Source organism: Euprymna scolopes, chromosome 44 (assembly GCF_053919585.1).
Source record: "Euprymna scolopes isolate OS-2025 chromosome 44, ASM5391958v1, whole genome shotgun sequence".
NCBI lineage: Eukaryota > Metazoa > Mollusca > Cephalopoda > Sepiida > Sepiolidae > Euprymna > Euprymna scolopes.
The window spans coordinates 42,222,465-42,249,480 of record NC_136525.1 but is presented as its reverse complement, the minus strand read 5'-3'; the positions used below and the strand labels follow the sequence as shown (position 1 = coordinate 42,249,480).

Genomic DNA, 27,016 nt, shown 5'->3' with positions numbered 1-27,016 from the left:
GGAAGGTGCTCCAATGAACATCAAGCTTTTGTACCTTCTAGACGTAAATACCGTGACAAACCCAACAAGCAGCTAAATCCTACTCCTACACCAGAACTGCTAGACTTTGGAATTCCCTTCCAGCTTCCTGCTTCCCCAACAGTACTGACATGCAAAAGTTCAAGTGTAATGTAAACAGACATCTTACTGCTCAACTCCCTACAGTAGAGATCCCTAGATACTGGAAATATTTTCTTCCCTCAGATTACTAGACTTTGGAATTTTCTTCCGGGTCCCTTCTTCCCTAACTGTACTGACATTCAGAAGTTCAAGTGCTATGCAAACAGATATCTTGCTGCTCAACTCCCTACATAGTATCTATCCAAATTATGGCCCGAATGGTAGCCTTCCTACATTAAAATAACACTGTGCCTTGTTTGGAAAGAAAATGAAATGCAGTGTAACCCGGATATAAGAGATCAGAACACAATAAACCCGGATATGAGAGAGAGAGAGTGAGAGAGAGAGAGAGAGAGAGAGAGAGAGAGAGAGAGAGAGAGAGAGAGAGTGTGTGTATGTGTGTTTTAAATAGCTGGTCCCAAAGTAGAGCCTTTGTTAATGTACAGGGTAACCCGGATATTAAATAAACCCGGATGTAAGAGAGTTGGATGGAACTGGAAAAAAGTCTCTCATATCCGGATTAAGCTGTAATAAAAAAAAAGAGAAACAAGCCTCCTTTTTTGATGAGAAGCATTTAGCTTCAAAATGACACGGTCTACAGTGGTTTTTCTTTCTTTTTTTCTCATCTTCCTTCCTTATCGATCTGAGGATACAATAAAGTTCTATGTAACTTTTATTCTTCATCTTTTAATGTGTGTATGCGTGTGTGTGTGTGTGTGTGAAAATACTTACATCTTCCAATTCCTTGATTTTGATTTTCATTTCTTTTATTAAAGCACTTGTTTCGGCATCCTTTAATCGAACTGAAATCAATTCCTCTTGCAACTGCTGGACCAAATGTTGGGCAATGTTATCATCGAGAGTTGTCGCTTCGGATATACATTCCGTCTGGAAGAAAGACAAGAACATAAATTAATAACAAAAAATTATCTATCTATCTATCTATCTTTCTATATATATACACATATTTATTACCGTTTTATCTGCTTAGCCACACATGTTTCAGTTACCGAATCGTATCAGTGATCCAGTAAATTTATAGACTTTACACAAATAATAGTTATCGGATCATTGATACGATTCGGTAACCGAAACATGTGTAACTAAGCAGATAAAACAGTAATAAAAAATATACATATATTTGCTCTGCAATAGTATTGAACACTCTCTTCAGATTTTTACTAAATATATATATATATATATATATATATATATATAGGTTAAAATGTACACATATGCTTCTAGAATAGTTATTTCAAGGGTTTTTGAAGCATAAAAACAAATTTAATTCATTTTTAAATTTTGTTTTTACTATATATTAGTGGTGGGACGATTGATCGGAATTGGAAAAATTTGTGCCTAATTTCCAATGCCCAAACTGATTCCTTTAATTATCTTTTTATTTGATTTTTGTTTAAGAAACATCTACTGCTTGTAGTAATAGTAATAAAATAATAAATATTTATTGTTTTAAACTTTCAGTAAAACTAAAATCTCTAAATCACCCCCTCACAAGTGTGTTTTTACGTTTGAGAACATATAGGGACATTTAAGATGTGTTGTTACAGTAATCGGGACAAAATAACAGTTTTATTGTTAAATATTTAGAGATTTATAAAGAAATGGATTTGGAATCGGTAATTGTATTGGAATCATCCCATCACTAATATATATATATATATATATATATAAGATATAAAAGATCTTTCTTATTTATATTTATGTCTCGGAAGTAGAGCGAAAAGCACATCTTATTTTCTTTTATTAATATCATTGGAATTTTTTCCTTTTTTCCTTGTACACATTTTTGTAAATCATTCCATGGATTTCTGCCTTTGGATTATTATGGACCATCTTCTTCCAATTACGGGATTTCCTTGGATTTTACTCGTGCAAATGGAAATTCAATTAACTTTCTTGAAGTTATATATTTGGATTTTACCGTCACTGGATTATTTATCTTCCACCAGACTATCCATTCATGTGTAATCACCTTTTTCTTCACCATATTCCCTCTGCTTCACTTTTTTTGTTATCAAGTAAGATCTTTCATCAAATATTTTTGCATGCAAAATCCGATGCCGCATTTTGCTAATTCCTACCCTCTGATGAGAAGGAAAATATATCTTCGAAACTCCGCGGATTAAAGACTATCCACTTATCTAGCGTTTCCTTTTCAGATTAAATATGTTTTTAACTCATTTCAAAGTGTTTTTTAACATGTTTTATTAACTGTTTGCTCGTATATATATATATATTTACATAGAATATTTTTGAAAAAAAAATCAAGACAACAAAATATAAAATAAGAACACTATATGGTGTATTTCTTTACGTGTTACACTTGTTTCATAACCATTTGGACAAATTTACATATTATATCATTTAATTTAGTGTTGGGATGATTAATCCAGCATAATCACGTCAACACACCAGTTCCCGCTGGATCACTGAAGCAATGTTGAACCTGGTCAGTACTGAATGGGTGACCATTTGGGATTTCCAGATGCTGTATGTGCTCTCCGCTTATCTCAGCATTGTTTCCAGTCGTCCTGGACTTCTCTTTACGACTGGACTCAAACAGTGTCGATGCAGGAGATGAGAGGTATAGTTGGCAATTGCGCAACCCCTGCTACACAATTACATGCGCAACTGCTCTTACAGGGGTTATCCTTTGTCTTTCGAGATTGAACGGAAGTATCGATATATCATTTAAAAAATATTCAAAGAAAATCTGGCCCGGTCGGTGGGGCCTTAGAATATGCCAACTGCCCCCCTGCAGAGGGTAAAAGTCCCTCAATGGGGGTCCATATGACCTTAAACTATATCCAGTGGTGAGGCCCCAGCTTGTGGGCTTTGGGGAGTGTGGAGCCACCCTTAAATTACCATTGCTCCCAGGTCAACTCTGACCCGGAGTGGTAGTACCTGTTAGGGTCCCAACTATGGGTTAAATAGAAACCGACGCGAAAACAACAAATATATTATATTTAAAAAATTTTTCTTCAAAATCTTTGGATTCGGCATTAAATAACCCAAAAAGGGTTGATATTCCGTAAAACAAAAACAACCAACCAACCAACCAATCTAAAAATATCTACTCTTCAGACACCAAAATACATTTGTCAAATATATATGAACATATTCATAATCCCTATTTTAAGGGATCAAGCAGTTGACTCACCTCGTTTCTCTTCTTTTATTTCTTTGTTTCTTTATTTTTTCGATTCTTTTCGAATAGAGTAAGTATCCCACTTTCATATTTCTTATTTTTAGATGATATTTCGACAATTTCTTGTTTTTATATTCATTTAATATTTTAATGTATTTTTTAAATTTTTTAAATCATCTTTTTATTTATTGTATTTATTTACTCACGTCCTAAACTAAATCTTCTAAATCTTTTAATTTTTAAAAATAGAATCAATAGAAAAATTTTGATAGATTTTTAAAGTTTAAAAATTGAAAAATACTGAGTTCGGAAAATTCATTACTGTTTAAAAAAAAAAAAAAAAATATTTCTATTACTTTTAAAACAACTGCAACAGTTTATTTTGGAAGTATAATCCATAAAGAAAATAAATAACCCACTTTTAACAGAGAAATTACAAGATTTTTATATTGTATTCGCAGGGTGTATTGTTAGGGGTGTCAAAAATTCCTACAAAAATTCTGATACTGCTAGCGAATTACTCATGGCTGACGGTACAAGAGCATGCTACCCCTGTGAAGTAAGGGTTTCTGCTTGAAATTTCGTCTAAATTCCCGAGTTTGGCAGAAACATTCTCGAGTTCGACTAGTCCGAGTAATTCAAATAATGTCAATTAGCAATCCTCATCTAAAGAATTCAGAAACAAACACTTACTCGTTAATTATATATCGTTAATTTATATATCAAACTATTCATTTTTTAATTTGCCTTCATTTCGTATAAATTATCTATGATATAAATCTCACCTGTCTGTTTAAATGTGTATGTATGTATGTATGTCTGTATGTTTTTATGTCAGGTCATGTCATATGCTACTGGTACCATGTAACCCAGTACTACCTGCTCCATCGTCGGGTCACCGGCGACTAAACTGGTTCCCCCACCAGACTTGTTTGGTGAGGAGGGTGGCTAGTCTCCCTGAAGGATTAAAAACAAGACCTTCCAAAGGGCGAATGAACGCTTTTTTGGGGTCAATGGCCAACTCGCACCATGTGTGTTTGTATGTATGTATGTGTGTGTTGGGGTGGAGAGGGCTCCAGTAAGCCGTGGTGAAGGCAACCTTTCTAGGAGAAGCAAATATCTGATTTAAAAACCATAAAGCGGGAAACCAGTACCCGCATTAAGCTGGTCTGCAGTTTAACTTTTTGCTGGCTATCTTGCTCTTGTTTGTTGCTGGATCTCAACATTTTGAACCGAGAGAGAGACTTAGCTGTCGTACAAAGCTAAGACTCTGTAACATCATCTGTGTATAGATACTCCCTCAGGCATTTGTCTATAAAAATGGTACTGTGGCAATGAAAAAGTTGTGACGTGTGGAGGCTTGAAATGCTGGAAGCATGTAATAATTGATCTCAATGACCGTCTTCAGTGTCATGCCTGCGTGAACGTGTGAATTCACCGGTAGGACTTAAAAAAAAAAAAAAAAAAAAAGAAGTAATTTTTTGGCTCATAGTGTCTGAAGGAGTGGCACTCGTTTGACAAGACGTTGCAATCATCATCATGTATGTCTGCCTGAAACTTTTCTCATCGGCATCGGACCGGGTTGAAACTGGTACCATCTTAAAGGGTGATGTCTTGGTTGAATAATATGTGAACATTAGAAAAAAACGGTTAATTATTTCCTATAGAAATAGTCGTTCGCGATGAGGGAGAGTAGCAAAAAATTGTTCCTTCATGATAATTTAGCCAAACTTGGATGCACAAAAAAATGTTATTTCTTGAATTAGTTTAAATATAAAAAATAAAAGATGTAACTTCGTTCAGGCGATCATGGACCAGTGATAATAGTGGCAGCATCGTTATCTTAAGATTGCACGTTCAAGCCAAGATATCGGATATTTATTTTTTCGTTTTTTTTTTTTTTTTTTCATTTTTTCATCACATTCGCTGTTTTTTTGTTTTTTTTCCCCCCTTTTAAAAAAAAAAAGTTATAAAATTTGAACAGGGTTATTACGTTCGCTTATACTTTATTTTCCATCTTATTATTGTTTTGAGTTAACTCCTCCCCCACACAAACCTCACCACACCCGGGCAATGCCGGGTACCCCCGCTAGTTATTCATATCTATATATCTATAAAAATGAACATGTCTGTCTGTGTGTCTATGTATATTTCCCTACGCAAAGTCTACAGACTCGAAATTTGATATACAGGGTACTGATATTTGGGAAAATCTTTGTAATCCGTTTTCGGACAGAAATTTGGCTGTTAAGGGGCCAAAGTTCAACGATTTGACCTTCGAGAACTCTACCAAACTCCTCCGACAATTTTGGGTCTAAACACTTGAAATTTTAAATATAGGTTCCTTGGACATGGATCTAACTTAATAACTTGATTTGAGGCCAAAACAATAAATTATAAGGGGTCATAATAGGGGTCAAAGTTAAAAAAATTGACCGCTTTTTTATTTTTTTGCTCAACATACACCTCCAAACATTCGAGCAACACTGGGCTGAAATGCTAGTATTACGATATATTTGTTGATTCTTTTCTATTTTACATGCTATTTTTAAAGAATAAACTATAAGTAAAATGTTTAATTAAATCATTTTATTAATTATTTATCTTCATCTCATACTGGTTATGTAATTACATTAAATTTTGAATCTATTTTTTCCAGCCTTAGTTAACAAAGGGAAGGCAACTCTAAAAAAGATCGACAGGGGATTATCTCCCTTACATCGCCGAAATTTTAAGAGCGTACAATTTTTGTTTTTCCTACAATTTTTTCACACATACGAAGCCACAATATGTTATGGTATTTTTCTGTCGCCCACCCTTTGAACCTTCAACCTTCAGGAGAATTTCACTTTTTACAATTGCTTTTTCCAAGTCCTCTAACCACTGCACTACGGGTCCTTGCCTGTATGACTGCGAATTACTCATGGCTGACGGAACAAGAGCATGCTACCCCTGTGAAGTAAGGGGTTCTGCTTGAAATTTCGTCTAAATTCCCGAGTTTGGCAGAAACATTCTCGAGTTCGACTAGTCCGAATAATTCAAATAATGTCAATTAGCAATCCTCATCTAAAGAATTCAGAAAAAAAAAACTTACTCGTTCTTTGATTTCTAGAATGAGTTCATCAGCTTCCTGTAATTTCCGTTGTGTGTCTGCTAAGTGTTGTCGATTCGAAGCGAACTGATTCTTTAACATGAATGTTTCCTCTGCTTCCTGTGCTCTGGTAACTTGGTCTTGGATCAGGCGGTCAGCAAGAGAAGCCGATTCCTACAGAAAAAAAAACAAACAAAAAAACCCAATATAGTAAAATGAAATACATATGTTATACGTTAATAAGACAAATTACAACACAAAAAGTTTGGAAAATAAACAAACATTGATTTGTTAAATATCAATGTACGTCTTCCGCAGAAGATATATATATATATATATATATATATATATATATATATATATATATATATATTTAGTAATGTGATTGATAATTTAAAAATCAAATTATAATTAAATTAAAAATCTGTTTCATAAGAAGGAACAACAACAAAATCAATTATTTGTACGATCGTTTCGGAAAACAGTGTTTTTATTGTGGTAGATATCAAGTTACGGACAATAATTATTACATATAGTTTTTTAATAAACAAGGTTTCCTCGTCAGCAAATATTGGGAAGGGTTTTTATTAAATGTAAAAGACACCATAAATAAACCTAGCATTAAAAGTAAGGCAGATGTATCTGGAAAAAAATTAAAATAAAGGTATGGATTTAAACTTGATAAGAAAATTAATATGGGATATATATATATATATATATATATTTTTTTTTTTACCATGCAATGATGTTAAAATGAAAAGATTTTTTGTTAAAATGTTTTTGATTGCCAGTGAGGGTATGACCCCAATGATTCCGACGATCTTACTTATAACTTATGGTTAGGACAATCAACCAATCAGAAGCTTCAAACGTTATTATAAAAAATATCGAATTTTGGATTCAATTCAGTTCGCTGTCAACCTCTGTCTCGAAACGACTGAATCGTGACTGCATTGATTCTTCGCCGATTTGATTTACTGCCGCCATCTTTGTTCAACATAATGTCTAAACACTTAACAATTTTGTCGCAAAACTCCATGTTTTTAATGTTCGGGAGGAAACGCATTGGCGAGCATGGTATGAAATGAAATAGATTGCATGATATAAGCGCTGTTTAACTTTAAAAATGAAATTTTTTGTTGTTGGCGTCCTTCCGTTTAGATAGACGATGGAGAATTGTGCCTGAAGGTTGTCATGAGTGGTGGCAGCTGTTGCTGTGACTGAGCAGACTGCTGCAGGAATGACAGATTCTGTTGCACTTCCCGCAGGGATACCCTCTGTCATGCTCTGCCGATGCTGCTGCTGATGCTGTCCTTTTGCACCTGACTCTCTTTTCCTCTCACTGTTCATCTCTTCTCTCCTCACTCAGTCGGACACATTTCTCGACTTTGACCCTCCAGGAGTCACGGTCTGCTGCATAAGATTCAAGGTCAACAGGGATGATGTTGCTCGATTTTAGGTCCTTTTGCACACATCCTTAAATCGGAGGAGTGGTCTACCGGTTGGTCTGCTGCCGGCTGAGAGCTCGCCATACAGGATGTCTTTGGGGATTCGGTAATCCTGCATGCGAACGACAAGCCCTAGTCAGCGCAGGGGTCTCTGGAAGAGAAAGGCAAACATACTTGGAAGATTTGCTTTGGCAAGAACGTCTTTGTTCGGAACGCGGTCCTGCCATGTAATGCCTAAGATCTTTTTTAGATTGCACAGATGGAAGACGTTTAGTCTGTGCTCTTGATGCTGGTTGGTCTGCTGCCGGCTGAGAGCTCACCATACAGGATGTCACCAAATATATATATATATATATATATATATATATATATATATATATATATATATATATATATATTGTTTGTAATATACCGAATTTTACTGGGTTTATATAATTTAGTAAATCTCCATATACCAATGAATTTTAAGCCAAAAATAGATGACTTACAAAATTATCATATTTCATAATTGAGCATTCATGTACTGTATTAACAAAACCAAGACTTCAAAGAAAGAATTGATACCAACCAAAAGTGTATTTCATTGTTAGTTACAATTGTTTCAAGACTAATTGGACAAATTCAAACATTATTGCGTTTGAAAATTTTCACATAACCAGCCTCTCTTCAGACTTGTTGAATAAAAAACGCTTTAACAATAGAACAATATGTAAAGCCATTTCCCTTAAAGGAAATAAAACATGCGAAAACATTTATCCAGGACGCATCTTTTTTTCTATCTAGATACTTATTGAAGACATTCCAATACAAACCTTTCTAAGAACACTGCCAGGCACATAAAGTACATTTGTGTGAAAGTTTTACAAAATTGGCCCAGCCGTTATGGCGTCTATAGGGAACGAACTCACACACAGTTCATTTTTTATAATAGTATATATATATATATATATATATATATATATATACACTCATCTACAATTATATAAATGCAACTTTGTGTGTGTGAGTTCGTTCATTATATATATATATATATATATATATATATATATATATATATATATAAAATAAAAATTACAATTAAATTTACCAAAATGATCCAAGATGGTAACATTAAAGTATATTATAAATATTAAAGAAATAATATTTATAAAATTATCTCAGCCAGATGTAAAAGCTCGATAAAACCAAATAGGAAATAGAGCTTATAATATGAGCAAACAGTTAATAAAATATGTTAAAAAACACTTTGAAATGTTTATGTTTTTAACTCATTTCAAAGTGTTTTTTAACATATTTTATTAACTGTTTGCTCATATATATACATAATTCAACTCTCATGAAATTGAGTCGCGATCTGCAGCATAGGATTGGAAGTCAACAGGGTTGATGTTGTCGAAACATGAAATACATATGTTATATGTTTATAAGCCAAGTTACAACACAATGATTTTGTAAAATAAATAAACATTTGTTCAAAATCAATATTTCGACATGATACGTCTTCCTCACAATATTTATTGTGTATTAAGGCAGTGATTTGAAAAGTAAAAAAAAAAAGTATTTAGGTGCCATCAGCTAGAATCGAAACCGAAACTGTAGCATTCAAAGCTGGTGACGTTACCACTGTACCAACATGACATGCCTGTAAATCGATTAAAATTTAAAAAATTAAAAATAAACTAAGATGAATGTCGAAAATGTTTAACAATTTTTTTCAATTTGGACCCATTTTTGACCCCCTTTAAAACAATTTTAACCAACTAAAGACCCATAAAAGAACGGTCCATAAAAAATCCAATCATTTGAGGCCCCTAGCGCCACTCATCAACTTTTGGTTTGGAGAAGATAGAATTTGAAAATATATCATTATAGAGTCGTGATTTCAAAGGTAAAAAAAAAAAAAAAAAAAAATTCGGTGCCATCAGCTAGAATTGAAACTGAAACTAGCATTCAAAGCTGGTGATGTTACCACTGTACCAACTTGACACGCATAAAAACGATTAAAAATTAAAAATAAACTAAGATGAATATACAAAATTTTTAACGATCTTTTCAATTTTGATCCATTTTTGACCCCTTAAAACTATTTAAACCGGCTAAAGACCCATAAAAGAACGGCCCATAAAAAATCCAATCATTTGAGGCCCCTAGCGCTGCTTTGCGATTTATAGTTTTGGAGGAGATAGAGTTTGAAAATATGAAGACAGACAGACATATAGTCGTTTATATATTAGATTAATATGCTTTGTGTATTAACCATATTGGCACCAGCGCATATTTACCTAGAAAAACGATTTCCTGCTCTGAAAGTGTCCAGCATGAAACAGTGTAACCTAACCAGAAGACTCCAACGAATATGTAGGTCAAATCACAAGAATATCTGCAAAACTGGTTATTTTCATTGAAATATGCTTTTTTTTTTTTCAAATAAATATCTATATAACAATATGATAGCATGTGTGTTATTTTGTGTGTCACGATTACATCTGCCTTTTTCCCAGTGATTGTTTTTTAAGTGTTATGACCTCAATTTCTTCTAATAAATAATTTTACCAAGAATTCTTCATAAGCTTTGGTTTCGGTTGCAGCTGAAGGAACTGAAGATATATATATATATATATATATATATATATATATATATATATATATATATATATATATATATATATATATATATATATATATATATCGTATCTTTCTGTTAAGTTACATTATTGTTTCAGCTACCCGGGCGTTTTTTTGGCCGTCTGTAGCTTCCTCAGACTTATATATATATATATATATATAATTATATATATATATAATTATATATATATATATATATATATATATATATATATATATATATTACATATTATATATATATATATATATATAATTACATATTATATATATATATATTACATATTATATATATATTACATATTACATATCATATATATACATTATATATATATTACATATTATATAGATATATACATTATATATATACATTATATATTATATAGATATATACATTATATATATACATTATATATTATATAGATATATACATTATATATATATACATTATATATATACATTATATATTATATAGATATATACATTATATATATATACATTATATATATACATTATATATTATATAGATATATACATTATACATATATACATTATATATATATATATATATACACGTTCTATATTATATATATACGTTATATATTATATATATACACACATTATATATATATACGTTATATATTATATATATATATACACACATTATATATTATATATTATATATATACATTATATATATATACGTTATATATTATATATATACACATTATATATTATATATATACACATTATATATACATATTATATATTATATATATACATTATATATATACACATTATATATTATATATTATATATATACATTATATATATATACACGTTATATATTATATATATACATTATATATATACGTTATATATTATATATATTATATATACATTATATATATATATACTATATATATATACATTATATATATATATATATTATATACATTATATATATTATATACATTATATATATACATTATACATATACATATACATTATATATATTATATAAATATATATACACACAAGTTATATATATATATATATATATATATATATATATATATATATATATATATATATATTTCCTTCATAAGTTTTTGTTTTGGTTTTGATTCAAGTTGATGCACTCTAGTCATATGAATATATCTTTTTATTTTTGAAATCACAACTTTATAATATATCATAAATTGACTCTATAATAATATATACAAAATCTGCATAAATTAAAATATCATAGTTAAATGTATCTTACGGCCGGGCTATGCCAGGCGTCCTGCTAGCTTACATAAATACTTTTGCAGTATTAACAAAAGAGCTACAATAATATCAGGGCGTCTCCATTTAGGCTGAAAATCCACAGAATTCCAACACCAATATATATGAATGAATCTGCTATGGAAATTCCATAGGTCTCGCTAGTAAAAATTAAAATTGTTTATTGATAAATGATTAATACTGAAAGTAAAAAAAAAAGTATATATATATATAAACTAGCAGGGAGACTCGACGTTGCCCAGGATTGAATGAGAATCAATTAATCCTCCACACTGCCAATACTGTTCATCTCTCATCTCTGTTGTCTTTCAGGATGTTTCACCACCGAATCTACACAACTTCTCCAGTTCTCTTGATCTCGCATAACAGTTTGCAAGTCTCAAACACTTTCTAATCCTATGTCGTGTAGCAAGTTGTCGATGTAGGTCATAAACACGAAACATAAAAACGAACGTTAAAACTTAAGCGGGGGGGGGGTACCTGGGGCGGTAATCAAAACACTGAAAAAAAAAAACTAACGTAAGGCAAACGAACGATGTTAAATGTAAAAATCGAAAAACAAAAAAGAAAACAGAAAAACGAAGGTTAAAACCAAAAATAAAAAACACATGAAAATGGTTTAAATAAGCCTGTTTTGATATTAACATTTAAAAAATCGGTGGGTAACGGGTGTTTTTGGGTGTGTGTGGTCGGTCGGGGTGTTAATGAAAACCTAAGAATAAGCGAAGTAAAAAAAAAAAAAAAAACAGAAAAACGAACGTTACGTGAAAAATGGCTTAAATAACCCTGCTTCAATATTTAAATTTAAAAAAATTGAAAAAAAAAAAAAAAAAAAAATCTCACATCACGATTCGAACCCAAAACGTTTAGCTAATGAACTGAGCTAACACGACATACATGAATTTAGTCAGTTCTTCCAATATTTAAACTAAATCAGGTCATGACGTCATCTGATGCATGCGTAAAACCGGTCGTCGTCATGAGAGAACGGTTTTTGTTGACCCCCCCCCTATAGAAAATTGTTGATTTCGGGGTGAAAAAATTAACGTTTGTAGCCAATTTTTCAATATTTTTCGGGCAAAGGATGGAGCTTCAATACGATACCAAGTTTGTTAATTTTTGTTCTGTTTGTCGAAAGTTTTTGGCGAACACACAAACACACATACATACATGATGATTGCAACGTCTTGTCAGACGAGTGCCACTCCCTCAGACATTTAAAATCCATGAGCCCAAATGTCTGAGGGAGTATCTATACAAATATGATGTTACAGAGTCTTAGCTTTGTACGACAGCTAAGTCTCTCTCTCGGTTCAAAATGTTGAGAACCAGCAACAAGCAAGAGCAAGATAGCCAGCAACAAATTAAACTGCAGACCATCTTAATGCGGGTACTGGTCTTCCGCTTTATGGTTTTTTAAATCAGAGATTTACTTCTCCTAGAAAGGTTGCCTTCACCACGGCTTACGGGAGTCCTCTCCACCCCAATACACATATACACACACACACAAATATACACGGTGCTAGTTGGCCGTTGACCCAGAAAAAGAGTTCATTCGCCCTTTGGAAGGTCTTGTTTTTAATCCTTCAGGGAGACTAGCCGCATACATACATACAAACATACATACATACATACACACACATACATACACACAAACACACATACATACATACAAACATACATACATACAAACATACATACATACAAACATACATACACACACACACAAACACGCATACATACATACAAACATACATACATACAAACACACATATATACATACATACATACATACATACATACATAGATACATACATACAAACATACATACATACATACATACACACACACATTTTCGCTTTTATATATGCAGATATTCTACATGATTTTTATTTGCGTAATATTGGTGTAAAAAAGCTTATAGTAAACACTTTGAATGCTTCTTTTAAGAATGCTTTTATTTTTAACTAGCGGGGGTACCCGGCGTTGCCCGGGTGTTTAAAAGGGTGTGTGCTCGGGCGGAGGGGGGGGGTAAATCAAAACAAAAGAATAAGCGAAGTAATAACCCTGTTTAAATATTATGAAAAAATGTTAAAACTTAAAAAAATCGACCCCCCCCCCCAAAAAAAAACCCCAACTAACGTAAGGCAAACGAACGATGTTAAAATTTCTTAAAATCGGAAAAACAAAAACCAAAAAAAGAAAACGCGAATGTGATGGAAAAACCCCCCAGAAAAACAAACGTTAAAACTTCTTTAAAAATAAAAACAAAAAAAAAACATAGAACGTGAAAAATGGCTTAAATAACCCTGCTCCAATATTAAACCTTTAAAAATCAAAAAAAAGAAAAAAAAGAGAAGATATTTCACACCACGATTCGAACTCACAACCTTTAGATAAAGTGTGCAAAAAACCTGACACATTACCCGCTCTGCTAACGATGAGCAACTGAAATACGTTTGAATTTATTTATTTAAGTATTAAAAACAGAACTGACACGTGTCTGCAATAAAAGTTAACTCTGCTGCTTCTATTTGACCTCATTAATGAGGTCAAATAGAAGTCGCGGAGTTAACTTTTGCTGCAGGGCAGCTTTTGGATTTGTTTACCCAACTTTGACTGGTTGTTTTCCCAAGATGTTGGGGAGGGGGAAATCAGCTCCCCATTGTCCAGATTGAATAGCAATTGTCTGATATAAGGAGTTTGGCCCCACAGTGATCGAAGCTGGTGATTGCCGGGAACCTGCCTTAGCTTTGAATTAGTTTTGGTTTTATACAAAAAAGCTGAACGAACACAAGACGGGCTGAAATAGCAATAATTTTGTAAAAATCGATGTAAATAAATCTAGAGGCAACGCGCATTCCCAAATTGTAGATATTATTATCTAGGTGCTATATAAACAGTTCTAAGCGATAGTAACCCCCCGAGAGCGTCGGCGAAAAAAGTCTTTTCGAGACATACAAAAAATGCGCGCGCATTTGCCTTTTATATATATAGATTAGCGAGGGGTACTCGGCGTTGCCCGGGTGTTTTGAGGTGTGTGTGGAAACTCCCGGGGGGGGGGGGGGGGTAAAATAAAATAAAAATGTTTTGGTAGGTAAGTATGAGGATCGAACCTGAACCCGAACCCTTGAGGCAAAGTTGTAAATTAAAGTGTGAAAAAAAAAAAGTGCGATGTTAACCATTGCCCCACCGCAAGATGCTAACGGAAACACGTTTGAATTTATCTAATTACTTAAATTAGCAGGTGCACGTTTTAATGACTAAATGAGGTCAACTTTTGACTGTGGGGTAGCATTTCATTTCGTGCGGGAATGCCCCCCCCCCAAAGACGTTGGGGGTAGGGGGAAACATTATAGGAAAAGGCCTAACCTACATGCGGCGAGCGAAAACTGTTGAACATTTATCTTCCCGAAGTCGAGCAAATTAAATAGACAGGCGAGCTCCGTTGTTAACTGTGAGATATTACGATTTACATGTGATATAAAAAGTTTTAAAAAGTTGTGAACCGACTGACCGCTTCTCTGAAAAAAGCCTTTCTTAGACATACACAAAAAGCGAACATACATTTTTGCTTTTATATATATATATAGATAAAACATGGGTGCTTCTTCGTTATAAGAGTGAAATTCAAAAATCAGAATATTAAATTTCAAATAAAACCAATGATATCTACTTGTTTATAATGTTGCAGTAATGAGCATATCCAAAAATTACGAAAAATGCTTAGGTAGAAAATTAATTATTAATGAAAACAGTTTTCGAAAACAGTTAGTGAAAATTTAGTTTTATTAAATTGGCCTAAGATTTTTAATGTTTTCAGAAAATAATTATCTCCCTTGATTCAGACATTCTGGTTTCTTTTTCTTTTTTTTTTTTTTTGGCAAAACTCAATACTCACTAATTGTCTCTGAAAAATATTTTCATTAATAATTAATTTTCTATTTTATCGTTTTTCATAATTTTTGGATAGGTTCATTACAGGAAGTCCTTTGATAAAACAAAAGATATCTAACTTGCATGATCGTTCGAAATCTGAGCTTTAAAAAGAAACATTTTTAGTTTTCAGAGAGAACTTTCATAAGATAGAAGATAGAAAAACAAAAGGCAAGAGAGAGAAAGAGAAATAAAACTAAATGAAATAGTAATTAAAAAATAAGTTAAGGCAATTTGGCAGATTTTAGAGTTTTTTTATTAAAAGTTAACCATAAGATTAATTATGCTGCCAGGTCAATTTTGTCAAATTATGTTCTTATGAAACTCCAATCAGTTTCGACAAAGAAAGTGAAAATTAAGAGGAAGACGCTGAATTCACATGTGAGGAGAAGGAGAAGGAAGTAATTCTTTGATGAACCAAAAATCATCTAGCTCCTCTCTCATAAATTGTTCAAAGTTTTCCCTTCAGAATATACATTTTCAGTTTTCAGAGAAAACTTATATAAGAGTAAAAGAAAAGGCAAGAGATGAAAATAGAGAAAGAGAAATAAAATTCAGTTAAATAGTGATGAAACAAAATAAGGAGGTAAGGCCCTAGCAATTTGGAAGATATTAGCTTTTCCTTATTAAAAAAAAGTAAATTTCGACCAAACTGCAGAGAATTTAGATTCAAAATAAACATTTTCAGTTGTCAGCGAGAACTGTTATAAAAGAGGGGAAAAAGAGAAAAGGAAATAAAATCTAGCCAAATAGCGATGAAAAAAAAAATAAGAAGGTATGGCTCTAGCAATTTGGCAGATTTCAACCTTTTACTTATTTTTTTAAAATGGATTTTGATATAAAAGCAGAGAACTTGAATCCATGAAAGTTTCTAGCAATTTAAAATCCGATTTTTCTGGATTAAAAAAAAAGAAGAAAAATAAAAACAGCAAAAAAAAAAAAAACAGAAACAAAACAGAACTTTGCTTAAAAGCGGAAAACTCATCTTCCTGATGATCTCATCTAATCAAAGCACCCAAGAAAGGATACATACCTTCTCTAAATTATCAATCCGTTGTCGCAACAGCCGATTCTCTGTTCTCAGTCTCTGAAACAAAAAATAAAGAGTTCCTCATTAATTCCAGGAATGTTAAATTGTCACGGAGAAGGATAGTAAAAAGAAAATAGGGAAAAAGAGAAAGATACAGAGAGAGAGAGAGAGAGAGAGAGAGAGAGAGAGAGAGAGAGAGAGAGAGAGAGAAATTTTAATATAAAGATGTTACACATAATTGCACTTCTATTTAATTTTATACTAGTCTGATTGCCCAGTGTTGCCCGGGTGTTTGGGGGTGTGTGTTGAGCAAAAAATAAATTAAAAAAAAAGGGATAGTAAGCAGGCAGGTTCAAACCTGTACCGCGAAGAAGGAAAAGAATGTGAAAAAAAAAAAAACAGTGACGTCTTTGCTGTTGCGCCCATCACCAATCTGGAAGTGGAGAAGGTTTAAATTAAGGCTAATAAATCGATAAGAGGAGATGACTTGTGAAAATTCGGCAAAAAAAGCGACCCCTTCCTTTAGAAAAGTGCCCAGTTGAGGGTTAAGGAATTAATGTTTTTAGCCAATTTTTCAATATTTGTCGTCCAAAGGGTCGAGCTTCAAAACGATACTGATCTCGTGAAAATCCGTTGCCTCTGTCAAAAGTTTTAGGCAGACATACAAACATACATACATACATTTAAACAGGCAGGTAAGATTTATATAATAGACTAGCGAGGGGTACCCGGCGTTGCCCGGGTGTTTGGAGATGTGTGGGGTGGGGGTTAAAAAAAAAACGTAAGTATTAGGATCGAACCCGAACCGTGGAGACAAAGTTGTGAAAAAAAAAACGTGCGACGTTAACCATTGCACCACCGTGACATGCTTACGGAAACACGTTTGAATTTATTTAATTACTTCGATTTAGCAGGTGCTCGAGTTAATGAGGTCAAGTTTGACTGCGGGATAGTATTCATTTACTGCTGAACGCTTTTTTTTCCCCCAAGATGTTATAGGAAAAAGACTAACCCACATGCGGCGAGCAACAAATATTGAATATTTATGTTCCCGAAATCGAGCAAATTAAATAGACAGGCAAGCTTCGTTGTTAACTGTGAGATATTACGATTTATATGTGATATAAAATTTTTTAAAAAGTTGTGAAACGAGCGACCACTTCTCTGAAAGAAGCCTTTTGTAGACACACATTTTCACTTTTATATTTATAGACGGCCTGAGCAACACCAGGTATCCTTGCTAGTCTAATATATAAAGAGCAATTGTTTGTGAGTATGTATGTTTGTATGTTTGTGTTTGGAACTTTTGAGATGAGGATTGATAATTTGGGACATTTAGATTTTTTTAACTACTGCTCTCATCTTGGATGTTCGTTCCGTCTTGATGATACGTGCTATCGGATTAATAACCACTTCAAAAATGGTTAGCAGATGAAGTATAACGTCTAACATGTTTATTCAATAACTTACAGATTAAATGGTCATATAGAAGCCACTGGATGCGTGATCGTTTCAAGTTTGTTGACTTTCCAAACCGAGTACTTCTCTTTTTAGGGCGATTCTTACTACCAATAAACTGTTTTTCAATTTGAATCAAATAAAATACGCATCAAGTGCGCTTGAAAGCCAAATTACAACGTCATATTAGGAAAATAAACAAATATTTTACTTGTTTGAAATTTATAACATAAATATATTTCGGAGCTGTACTCCATCCTCAGTATGTTTTTTTTTTTCTTTCTTGTCATGTTGAAGAAAGAAAAGTCTGTTTGTAAAGAGCCGCGCATTGTATCTCAGCGGTTGTATTTTGAAATGTTGGAACAGTGCAATGGTAATGCGAGAAAAACATTATTCTTGCGTTGCCTACCCACTGTTCCAACATTTCAAAATACAACCGATCATATACAACGCGCGGCTCTTTACAAACAGAATCTTCTTTCTTCAACTTTGCAACATGGCAAGAAAGAAGAAGAAAAAAAAAAGAAAAAAAAAATTCTGAGGATGGAGAATAGCTCCGAAATATATTTATGTTATAAATTTCAAACAAGTAAAATATTTGTTTATTTTCCTAATATTACGTTGTAATTTGGCTTTCAAACGCACTTGCTGCGTATTTTATTTTATTCAAATTGAATCGACGTTTCTACATGAACTCTCATCCTTGACGTTCTTCAATTTGTTTAAGAAAACAAACTGATATTGCACAGTCATTTTTATTGTTTATTTCTCCAAATAGTAATCAAGAGAAGTCGTACAGTATTACAATAGCTATTGTACCTATTTACTATGCCTCCTCACGGGACAGAGTTAGACACCAGGGTCGTTTTTTAACGTGGAGAAAAGGTACAAAAATAAAAATTGTCTCATTCGTGAAGGATTTCTCCTCCACCGAAAGAGAACAAGAAAATGAAGTGCAGCATCTGAAGAACAGATACTACACTTTGATGGTATTTATTTGCTCCCCCACCGAGCAAATTAGGCACAAGGCCAATTTTTAATGTGAGGAGTGAAGGGAGGGGGAAGGGAAAAGAGGACCAGCTCCCGAGAGGTGGGAAATGGGAGCTGGTTAAAGGTCAGGCATGTGGGGTTGCCCCCACATCTGGTCTTTGCTAGTCATAGCTAGTCATAGCTTGCAGTATCTGCCGGAACAGATGGTATTTATTTGCTCCCCCACCGAGCAAATTAGGCACAAGGCCGATTTTTAATGTGAGGAGTGAAGGGAGGGGAAAGGGAAAAAGGGGACCAGCTCCCGAGAGGTGGGAAATGGGAGCTGGTTAAAGGTCAGGCATGTGGGGTTGCCCCCACATCTGGTCTTTGCTAGTCAAAGCCTGCAGTATCTGCCGGAACAGATGCTACACTTTGATCTTGACCAAAAGGCCAGTATTGTAGATATCCAAATAGTAATTACTGCGATCAAGTCGTACAGTGTTACAATTACAGCTATTGTAGATATGAAGATGTGAAGCAAGTCGGAGACTCTCATGCTTGAATTAGCAGAAATGTTTTGTTTCTTCATTTAACCTGATGACAATTCTCGAAAAGTGTGCCATCCGCATAACCCGTGATTAATCGGCCAAAGAAAGACATTCCACAATAGAAGATAAGTACTTAGTGGAGCGCGTACCTCCTCCAATGCTGATTAAATGGTACTTATCCAGAATTCGACCCAATTTTCCAACAACTTCGCATCAGCATGTTATGGTAGCATTCATGAATGAATGCTACCATAACAGAGAAGTTACAGTAGCATTCATTCATGAATGCTACTGTAATAACCCTTATCCCTGAGTGGCCTCCTTGGGGAAAATTATTGACGTGGTTTCAGCATGCAAGTATTAACAACAAAAAAAAAAAATACTTGCGCTGAGATCGAAACCAAAATCTAAAGACTATGAGTCAAGTACGATAACCATTACACCAGCTTGACACGATCTTTCAAAGAGTGTTTTCAAACCAATCCATACATAGCATAAGAGAGCTGTCATATTTCAGGAACGCGCATGCAAAGTCGTGAAACAGTTGAGAACAGTTAAAAATCCGGTGGCCTCCCACGTACCAATTTTTCCATTCTGATTCCTTAGCAGCCCTGTTTTTTTCCGGATGAAGACCGATTAAAAAGTTTTCCACATGTCTGAATACTCTACATACCAAATTCCAAGTCTTGTAGATGAAAAATTCGTTGAGTATATAGGTTGAGAAGTGCACACACACATTCTCACTTTTATAAATATACTAGCGGGGGGGGGCACCCGGCGTTGCTCGGGTGTTTGTAGGTGTGTGGATAGGGGGGGGGGATAAGTAATAACCCTGAAAAAAAACAGCGAAAAAAAAAAACGGTGTGTGTATAGAGGGGGGGGGGAAGTAAACTAAAGAATAAGCGAAGTAAAAAAAAATTAAGAAACGTTGCCCGCGTGTCTAAAGATGTAAAAGAAAAAAAAAATAGTTTTGGTCGTGAGGCTGGATTGAACCCTGGAGCCTTGACGCGGAGGTAAAACAAACTCCAACCACTTACCCGTGTAGGCCAAGAGTAAGAGGAATTGATTATAGTGTTAAAATAAGGCTTATAAAGCGAGTGAAAGAGGTTTGATTGACAGATAGCCATTAAATGAGGTCATCGCGGGAGCGTTACGAGATAGCAGTATTTTATTTTTTTTTTGTTTTACTTCACATTAGCGTTTATTAAATTACGTATTCCGTTTCCTGTCTAGACATCTCTCTCTCTCTGTCTCTCTCTGTTTGCGTTTGTGTATCTCTCTCTCTCTCTCTCTATCTCTCTCTCTCTCTCTCACTTCGTCTTCCTTACTCTAAAGACTGTTACTAAAAAAAGAAAATAGCGTCTGGCTGTTTTTTTTTTTGTAAAAACATCCATCGTTAATATTTTTTGTAAGCATATTTTTTTTTTTACTTCACATTTTTGGCTTGTTATTTTTCGTTTAACTATCGTATCTTACTATTTTTAATGTGCTAATAACTTTGGTAATGTTGTCATAGCATAGAAGTTCATAGTTTAGCTTGTGTGAGGGTTAAATTTTTTTTTACCGATAACAACATGTTTTTTAAATTCAGACGCCGTTAGAGCTTGCTGACTTCAAGATCACGTGACATGACTCAGCGGGTTTTAAATACAAGTTGACCCCAAATAAACGTCCCCGTGTATACTTTATGTAGAAGAGTTGGCGCCTGTATTTTTGGGGGCAGTTATAAATCGATTTAAAAATATGTAATGTTTAACATTAAAATGTCACTTTTTCTCTCCCCCCCCCCTCTGCAGAAAATCGATCAGTTGACGCACTTCTGATGGTCCTTTTGGGCTAATTTTTCGATATTTGTCGTCCGGAGGGTGGGGCTTTCATATGAGATATCAAGTGAATTTTTGTTCTGTTGGTCAAAAGTTTTTAGCAGACAAACATACATACATACATACATACATTTTCACTTTTATATATATAGATAGAGTTGCATCATCAGAACCCACCCCCCATCTCCACCACTGACAACTTGAACTTGCAACTTATAACTCTTTTATAATTATCCTCACTGGACAGATGACAATGATAAAAATATGGCCGATATATTTCCTTGTTTAGTTTTACCGCGTTATCTGGTTTCCCGCTGTTTTTGATTAGCACAAGAATTGGGCCAGCCAGTCAACGTTGCATCGCCTAACCCCTCACCTTTCACTGCCAACTTGTATACTATAGCAGCGGATGTTCCTGTCATCACACACCTTACACCTTAAGGGGATTTGGGTTTAGAGAGACAAAAAAAAAAAAAAAATTATATCCCAACAATTTAGACATGTTTGAAGTATTCGGCTGTCATTCATAAATCTGAAATTTATCTCTTATGCCTAAGCTTGAAAGAGTATTTTTGTTAATCTGTAACGCTTAAGCTTAAAATGACTTTTTATCTGTTGTGTATAAGTTTGAATTTACATTTTTTGTTTATAATTATCTCACTGGACAGATGACATTGTATCTGAAATTGTATTTTTATCTGTCTTGCTTAAGTTTTAAATAACATTTTTGTTGGTAGATAATGCTTAAGTTTCAAATGACTTTTCATTCACCTGTCATACTTAAATTTGAAATAGCATTTTCGTTTGTAATTCATAAATTTTAACTGGTACTGACATTTTTATTTGTCATGCTTAAGTTTTAAATAAAATTTTTTTTATCAGTTATGCTTAAGTTCCTATTTACAATGCCTCCCCACGGGATAGAGTTAGACACCAGGGTCGTTTTTTAACGTGGAGAAAAGGAACAAAAATAAAAATTGTCTCAGTTGTGAATGATTTCTCCTCCGCTGACAGAGAACAAGAAATTGAAGTGCAGCATCTGAAGAACAGATACTACACTTTGATCTTGTCCCGAAGGCCAAGTCCCTGACAGTTATGCTTAAGTTTTAAATAACATTTTAAACTATCATACTTTAATTTTAAATGACAATTTTGTCTGTCATGCTGAAGTTTTAAATGACATTTTTTGTCAGCCATGCTTAAGTTTTAAATAATATTTTTTCTATTATGCTTAAGTTTGAAATAACTTTTTGTCTGTTGGGCTTAACTTTTAAACAGCATTTTGTTTATCTGTCATGCAAAAGTTTGAAATTGCAATTTTGCCCTTAATCGTAAATAGTATTTTCGTTTCTCTGTCAAGTTTAAGTTAAAATGGTATTTTCATCTTATCTTAAAATTGGAAATAGCATTTCGCTTTTAAAGTTCGAAAGATAATTTTCATTTGTCTGTCAGACTAGAATTAGAAATGTCAAATTTAATCCATCATACTAAAATCTTAAATTGTATTTTTGTTTGTTTTGTGCGTAAATTAGAAAGCAGCATTTTTTGTTATTGTCTGCAATACGAATATTGTCTGTCTGTGTGCTCATTTAAAAATTAGAAACTACACAAGATACACCCACAAAGTTGGTATATTCTTTTTAAGCATTGCCACGGACGGGTTATAACCGCATTGTTTTTGGGGGAGGGGGTAAATATTCGTTCTTTTGGTGGTCAACTGGAACACAACTAATCGGAAGAGAGGTAAAATTTTTTGTCATTTTGTGTTGATGTTATTTAGTTCTAGCATTTGAGCAGCGATGTTTCTGACAGAGGAGGAAGAATTGCTGTTTTCTGGGCTGAAATCTATCCATCTAACAGTTATCCTTAGCTATTTTTTTTTATCTCAATGTAGTCACATCAAGTGGCGTCAGGTCTTGTCTGGAGCTATTCACATTAAAGAAAATGTGCTTCTTCGTTATTAGAACGAAATTTGAATATCGAAATATTGAATTTGAAATAAAACTAGAGGTATTTACTTAATTGTCATGTCACAGTAATGAGCATATCCAAAAATTATGAAAAAACGATGAGGTAGAATATTAATTATTAATGAAGAGTTTTCGAAGGCAATTAGTGAAAATTAAGTTTTGCGAAATTGGCCTAAGTTTTTATATCTATATTATTGATCTTCCAAATCATATCCTTACATCATTTGTAGACATTTTCGCTGACGACACTACCATCTGTGGCAACACATCAAAGGCCGTAAACGATCAAGTTCTCTCTGATTCTCTCTCCTCTGATCTTGAGCATGTGGTACAATGGGGGAAAAAGTGGCTGGTTACTTTTAATGTATCTAAAACCAAGCTTCTATCTTTACATCATCAACGTTCTGATCCTCATCTGGAATCAATTGAAATGAATGGCTCTCGTCTTGGGGAGGCTCCATGTTTTGATAAGCTTCTGGGCTTGACCTTCACTTTTAATCTAAAATGGAATATGTACATCAAATTCGTTGCCAAGGTCGCTGGAAAATGATGGGATCCTTCTATCGATCCAGTAGATATCTACCTGCTGATGCAATTCCCTACCTGTATAAGAGGCAGGTACGTTCAAGGATGGAGTATTGCTGTCACATTTGGGCAGGAGCTGCTAGGAAGAACTTATCCTGGCTTGACAGAGTTCAGAATAGACTTCGTAGTCTAGTGGGGGGTGCCCTTTTCTCTTCCCTGCAACCTCTTTCTCACAGAAGAGACATTGCGAGCCTATCTGTTTTATTGTTCTTTTCATGGCATATTTCATATTTTTGAATACCTTTAATCTGGTATGTATATATATATATATATATATATATATATATATATATATATATATATATATATATACACCAGATTATATGTGTGTGTATATATATATATATATATATATATATATATATATACCAGATTATATATATATATATATATATATATATATATATATATATATATAATTTAGATAGATAGATAGATAGAGAGTAGTTTTGAAAAAAAAATTATATACACACTTTTTAACACTTCTATTCTGTTGTTCATGCTCTCCCAGACAATTCCAGATAGCCATGCTAGTGTTGACTAAAGTTATCTGGTTGGAAAAGTCTCAACCGGAAATGCAATACAGATATGGCGCAGAGAAGGAAGGTGGAGGGGGGAAGAGAGGATACCGTGGCTAAATCTGATTGGTAGATTCAGTTTCAAACGCTAATCTCCGTTAATCAATTTATTTGGTATATAAAAGCTGGTTTTGATTCTTTGTTTGCAAATTAATCCTCGGGTTTTGTTCTTATCATTCAATTGTTTTATTTTTGTTTTCGCTAGAGAAAGTGTGGGGCGGGGGATGGGGGGGGGGCTTGGGAGGGCGTAGAGGGAGGCGGGGAGATCTATAAGCCGGATTTTGTTTCTTTTAGTTTCTCTACTAATTTGTGGTTCTCTCTTTTCCACTTTTATTAAAAGAACATTATTTAACTGTAGACACAGGTTAACCTTCTCACACCATTCAAACACCTCCTGTAATAATTAATACATATAATCTCAATCAATAAATTACATAACAAAAAACACGCCTTTCATTTCTGTTACATACCTATATTTGAATTTCAACAGATACATCTTTTTCCAGCAAAAATATTAACTGCGTTCATATTTTTTAAAAATTACATTAACGACTATATGACGTCACTAAAATTTCTCTCTTTTTAATAGCGCAGCCCCTCCTCTTTTTTGAATTTCCAACGTCTTTTTCCGTTTTTCTTAAATAGAACTGCGTCACACTGTGCACGTGAAACATTTTAAAATATTTTGTACTGGTATTTTTTGTTTCTTAATCTCATTCATCCAGAGGAAGTCTCGAAATAAAGACGAAACGTTGATGACCACATCATACGGGTTGTTCCTTTGTATTTCTCTCTCTCTCCCTCTCTCTCTCGCTCTCTCTCTCTCTATATATATATATATACACACACACACATACACAAATTTATGAGGTCGTGACATTGCACATACTATTGTTTCCGACAGACAAATGGTTGGTTAAAACCACAAGTCCTTGTCAGGCGACTTAAAAAAGTTTATCTTCCACAGAAATAAACCAGTTCTCAAAGAAAGTTCTTTGAGAACTGGTTTTCTTCTATGGAAGACAAGCTTTTTTTTTTTTTTAAGTCGCCCGACGAGGACTTGTGGTTTTAACCGACCATTTGTCTGAAACGTTAGCATGTCCAATGTCACCACCTTATAAATTTTTCTAGATCAATAAAAATATATCTTGCTCTTCTTTTATTGAGCACTCTTAATAACCTCGTTATATTCATGAGTTTTCTCTCTTGAATGACTATCTTGGTATATATATGTGTGTGTGTGTGTGTGTGCGTATATATATATATATATATAATGTGTATAAAAAGAATACGAAAAGTATAAAAGCTTATAACTTTTCTTTATTCGTTTTCAATTGGTGACGTGCAGGAATACAAAATAATATTATGAAAACGTTTTTTAAACTTTTTTTACGAGTACATAAATTCGACCGATCCTTCAGTCTTCATCGGTGTATATATACTCCTATAATTTTTTTTGTGTATTGATATTCATATTAAAAACTCTTTTTTCTATTTATTTATTCATTTATGTGTTATATATGGATCGTGAAATTGCATTCATCTGCAAAAGATCTAGCTAATTTGCATATTCTTTTAAACATTCATTTTAATTAATTCCTTATTAGTTTTTTTTTTCGGTTTTCTTATGAGATGATCATCTTTAGTTAACTATTATATGTAATTATAAGATATTCTACATTATTTATACTTGCATAATATTTGCGTAAATATGTATATATACACATATATATACATATATATGTATATATATACATATGTATATATATACATATATACATATATATGTATATATATACATATGTATATATACATATATACATATATATGTATATATATATGCATATGTATATATACATATATACATATATATGTATATATATATGCATATGTATATATACATATACATATATATACATATGTATATATATACAGTGATGATCATATTTATTGGCACGGTAAAATAAAAGTTAAATTTTGTCTAATAAATTCTAAAAAAGGGATTAAATTAAAGAAAATAACAAAGTATATTATGTATTTTTAACTGGCCTTTCCGATGCAGCAATCGGATTTTAGAAAAAATAAATAACAAAGGAACAACAAACATAATTGCAAAAAACCCTTGTTCAAAATTATTGGCACGGCTTTGTTTTTCTTTTAGTATCAGTATAATATCAATCAATTTCCGGTTTACGTGCTTTCTGAACTTTTTTATAGCCATATTATGCTTGTTTAACGCTAATTCAGTGAATAATTTTTTTCAGATAATTTTTAGATAGCGATTTATTGAACTATTATAAGTGACTAAATTATAATTTTCAATCGCCATGGTTAAAACTA

General features: G+C 33.0%; 1 protein-coding gene across 6 annotated transcripts in view; it reads right to left on the bottom strand.

The window, feature by feature from the left end:
• LOC145268811 (EVI5-like protein) overlaps positions 1 to 27,016 on the bottom strand; it is a 663,419-nt gene that overhangs the window by 71,694 nt on the left and 564,709 nt on the right. For all 6 annotated transcript variants that reach the window (XM_080124436.1, XM_080124431.1, XM_080124433.1 and 3 more), the window contains 3 exons: positions 16,749 to 16,802; positions 6,423 to 6,593; positions 892 to 1,047 (listed from right to left, as the gene is read on the bottom strand). In XM_080124436.1, the coding sequence (XP_079980562.1) occupies positions 892 to 1,047; positions 6,423 to 6,593; positions 16,749 to 16,802 (381 nt within the window). The remainder of the gene's footprint in view (positions 1 to 891; positions 1,048 to 6,422; positions 6,594 to 16,748; positions 16,803 to 27,016) is intronic.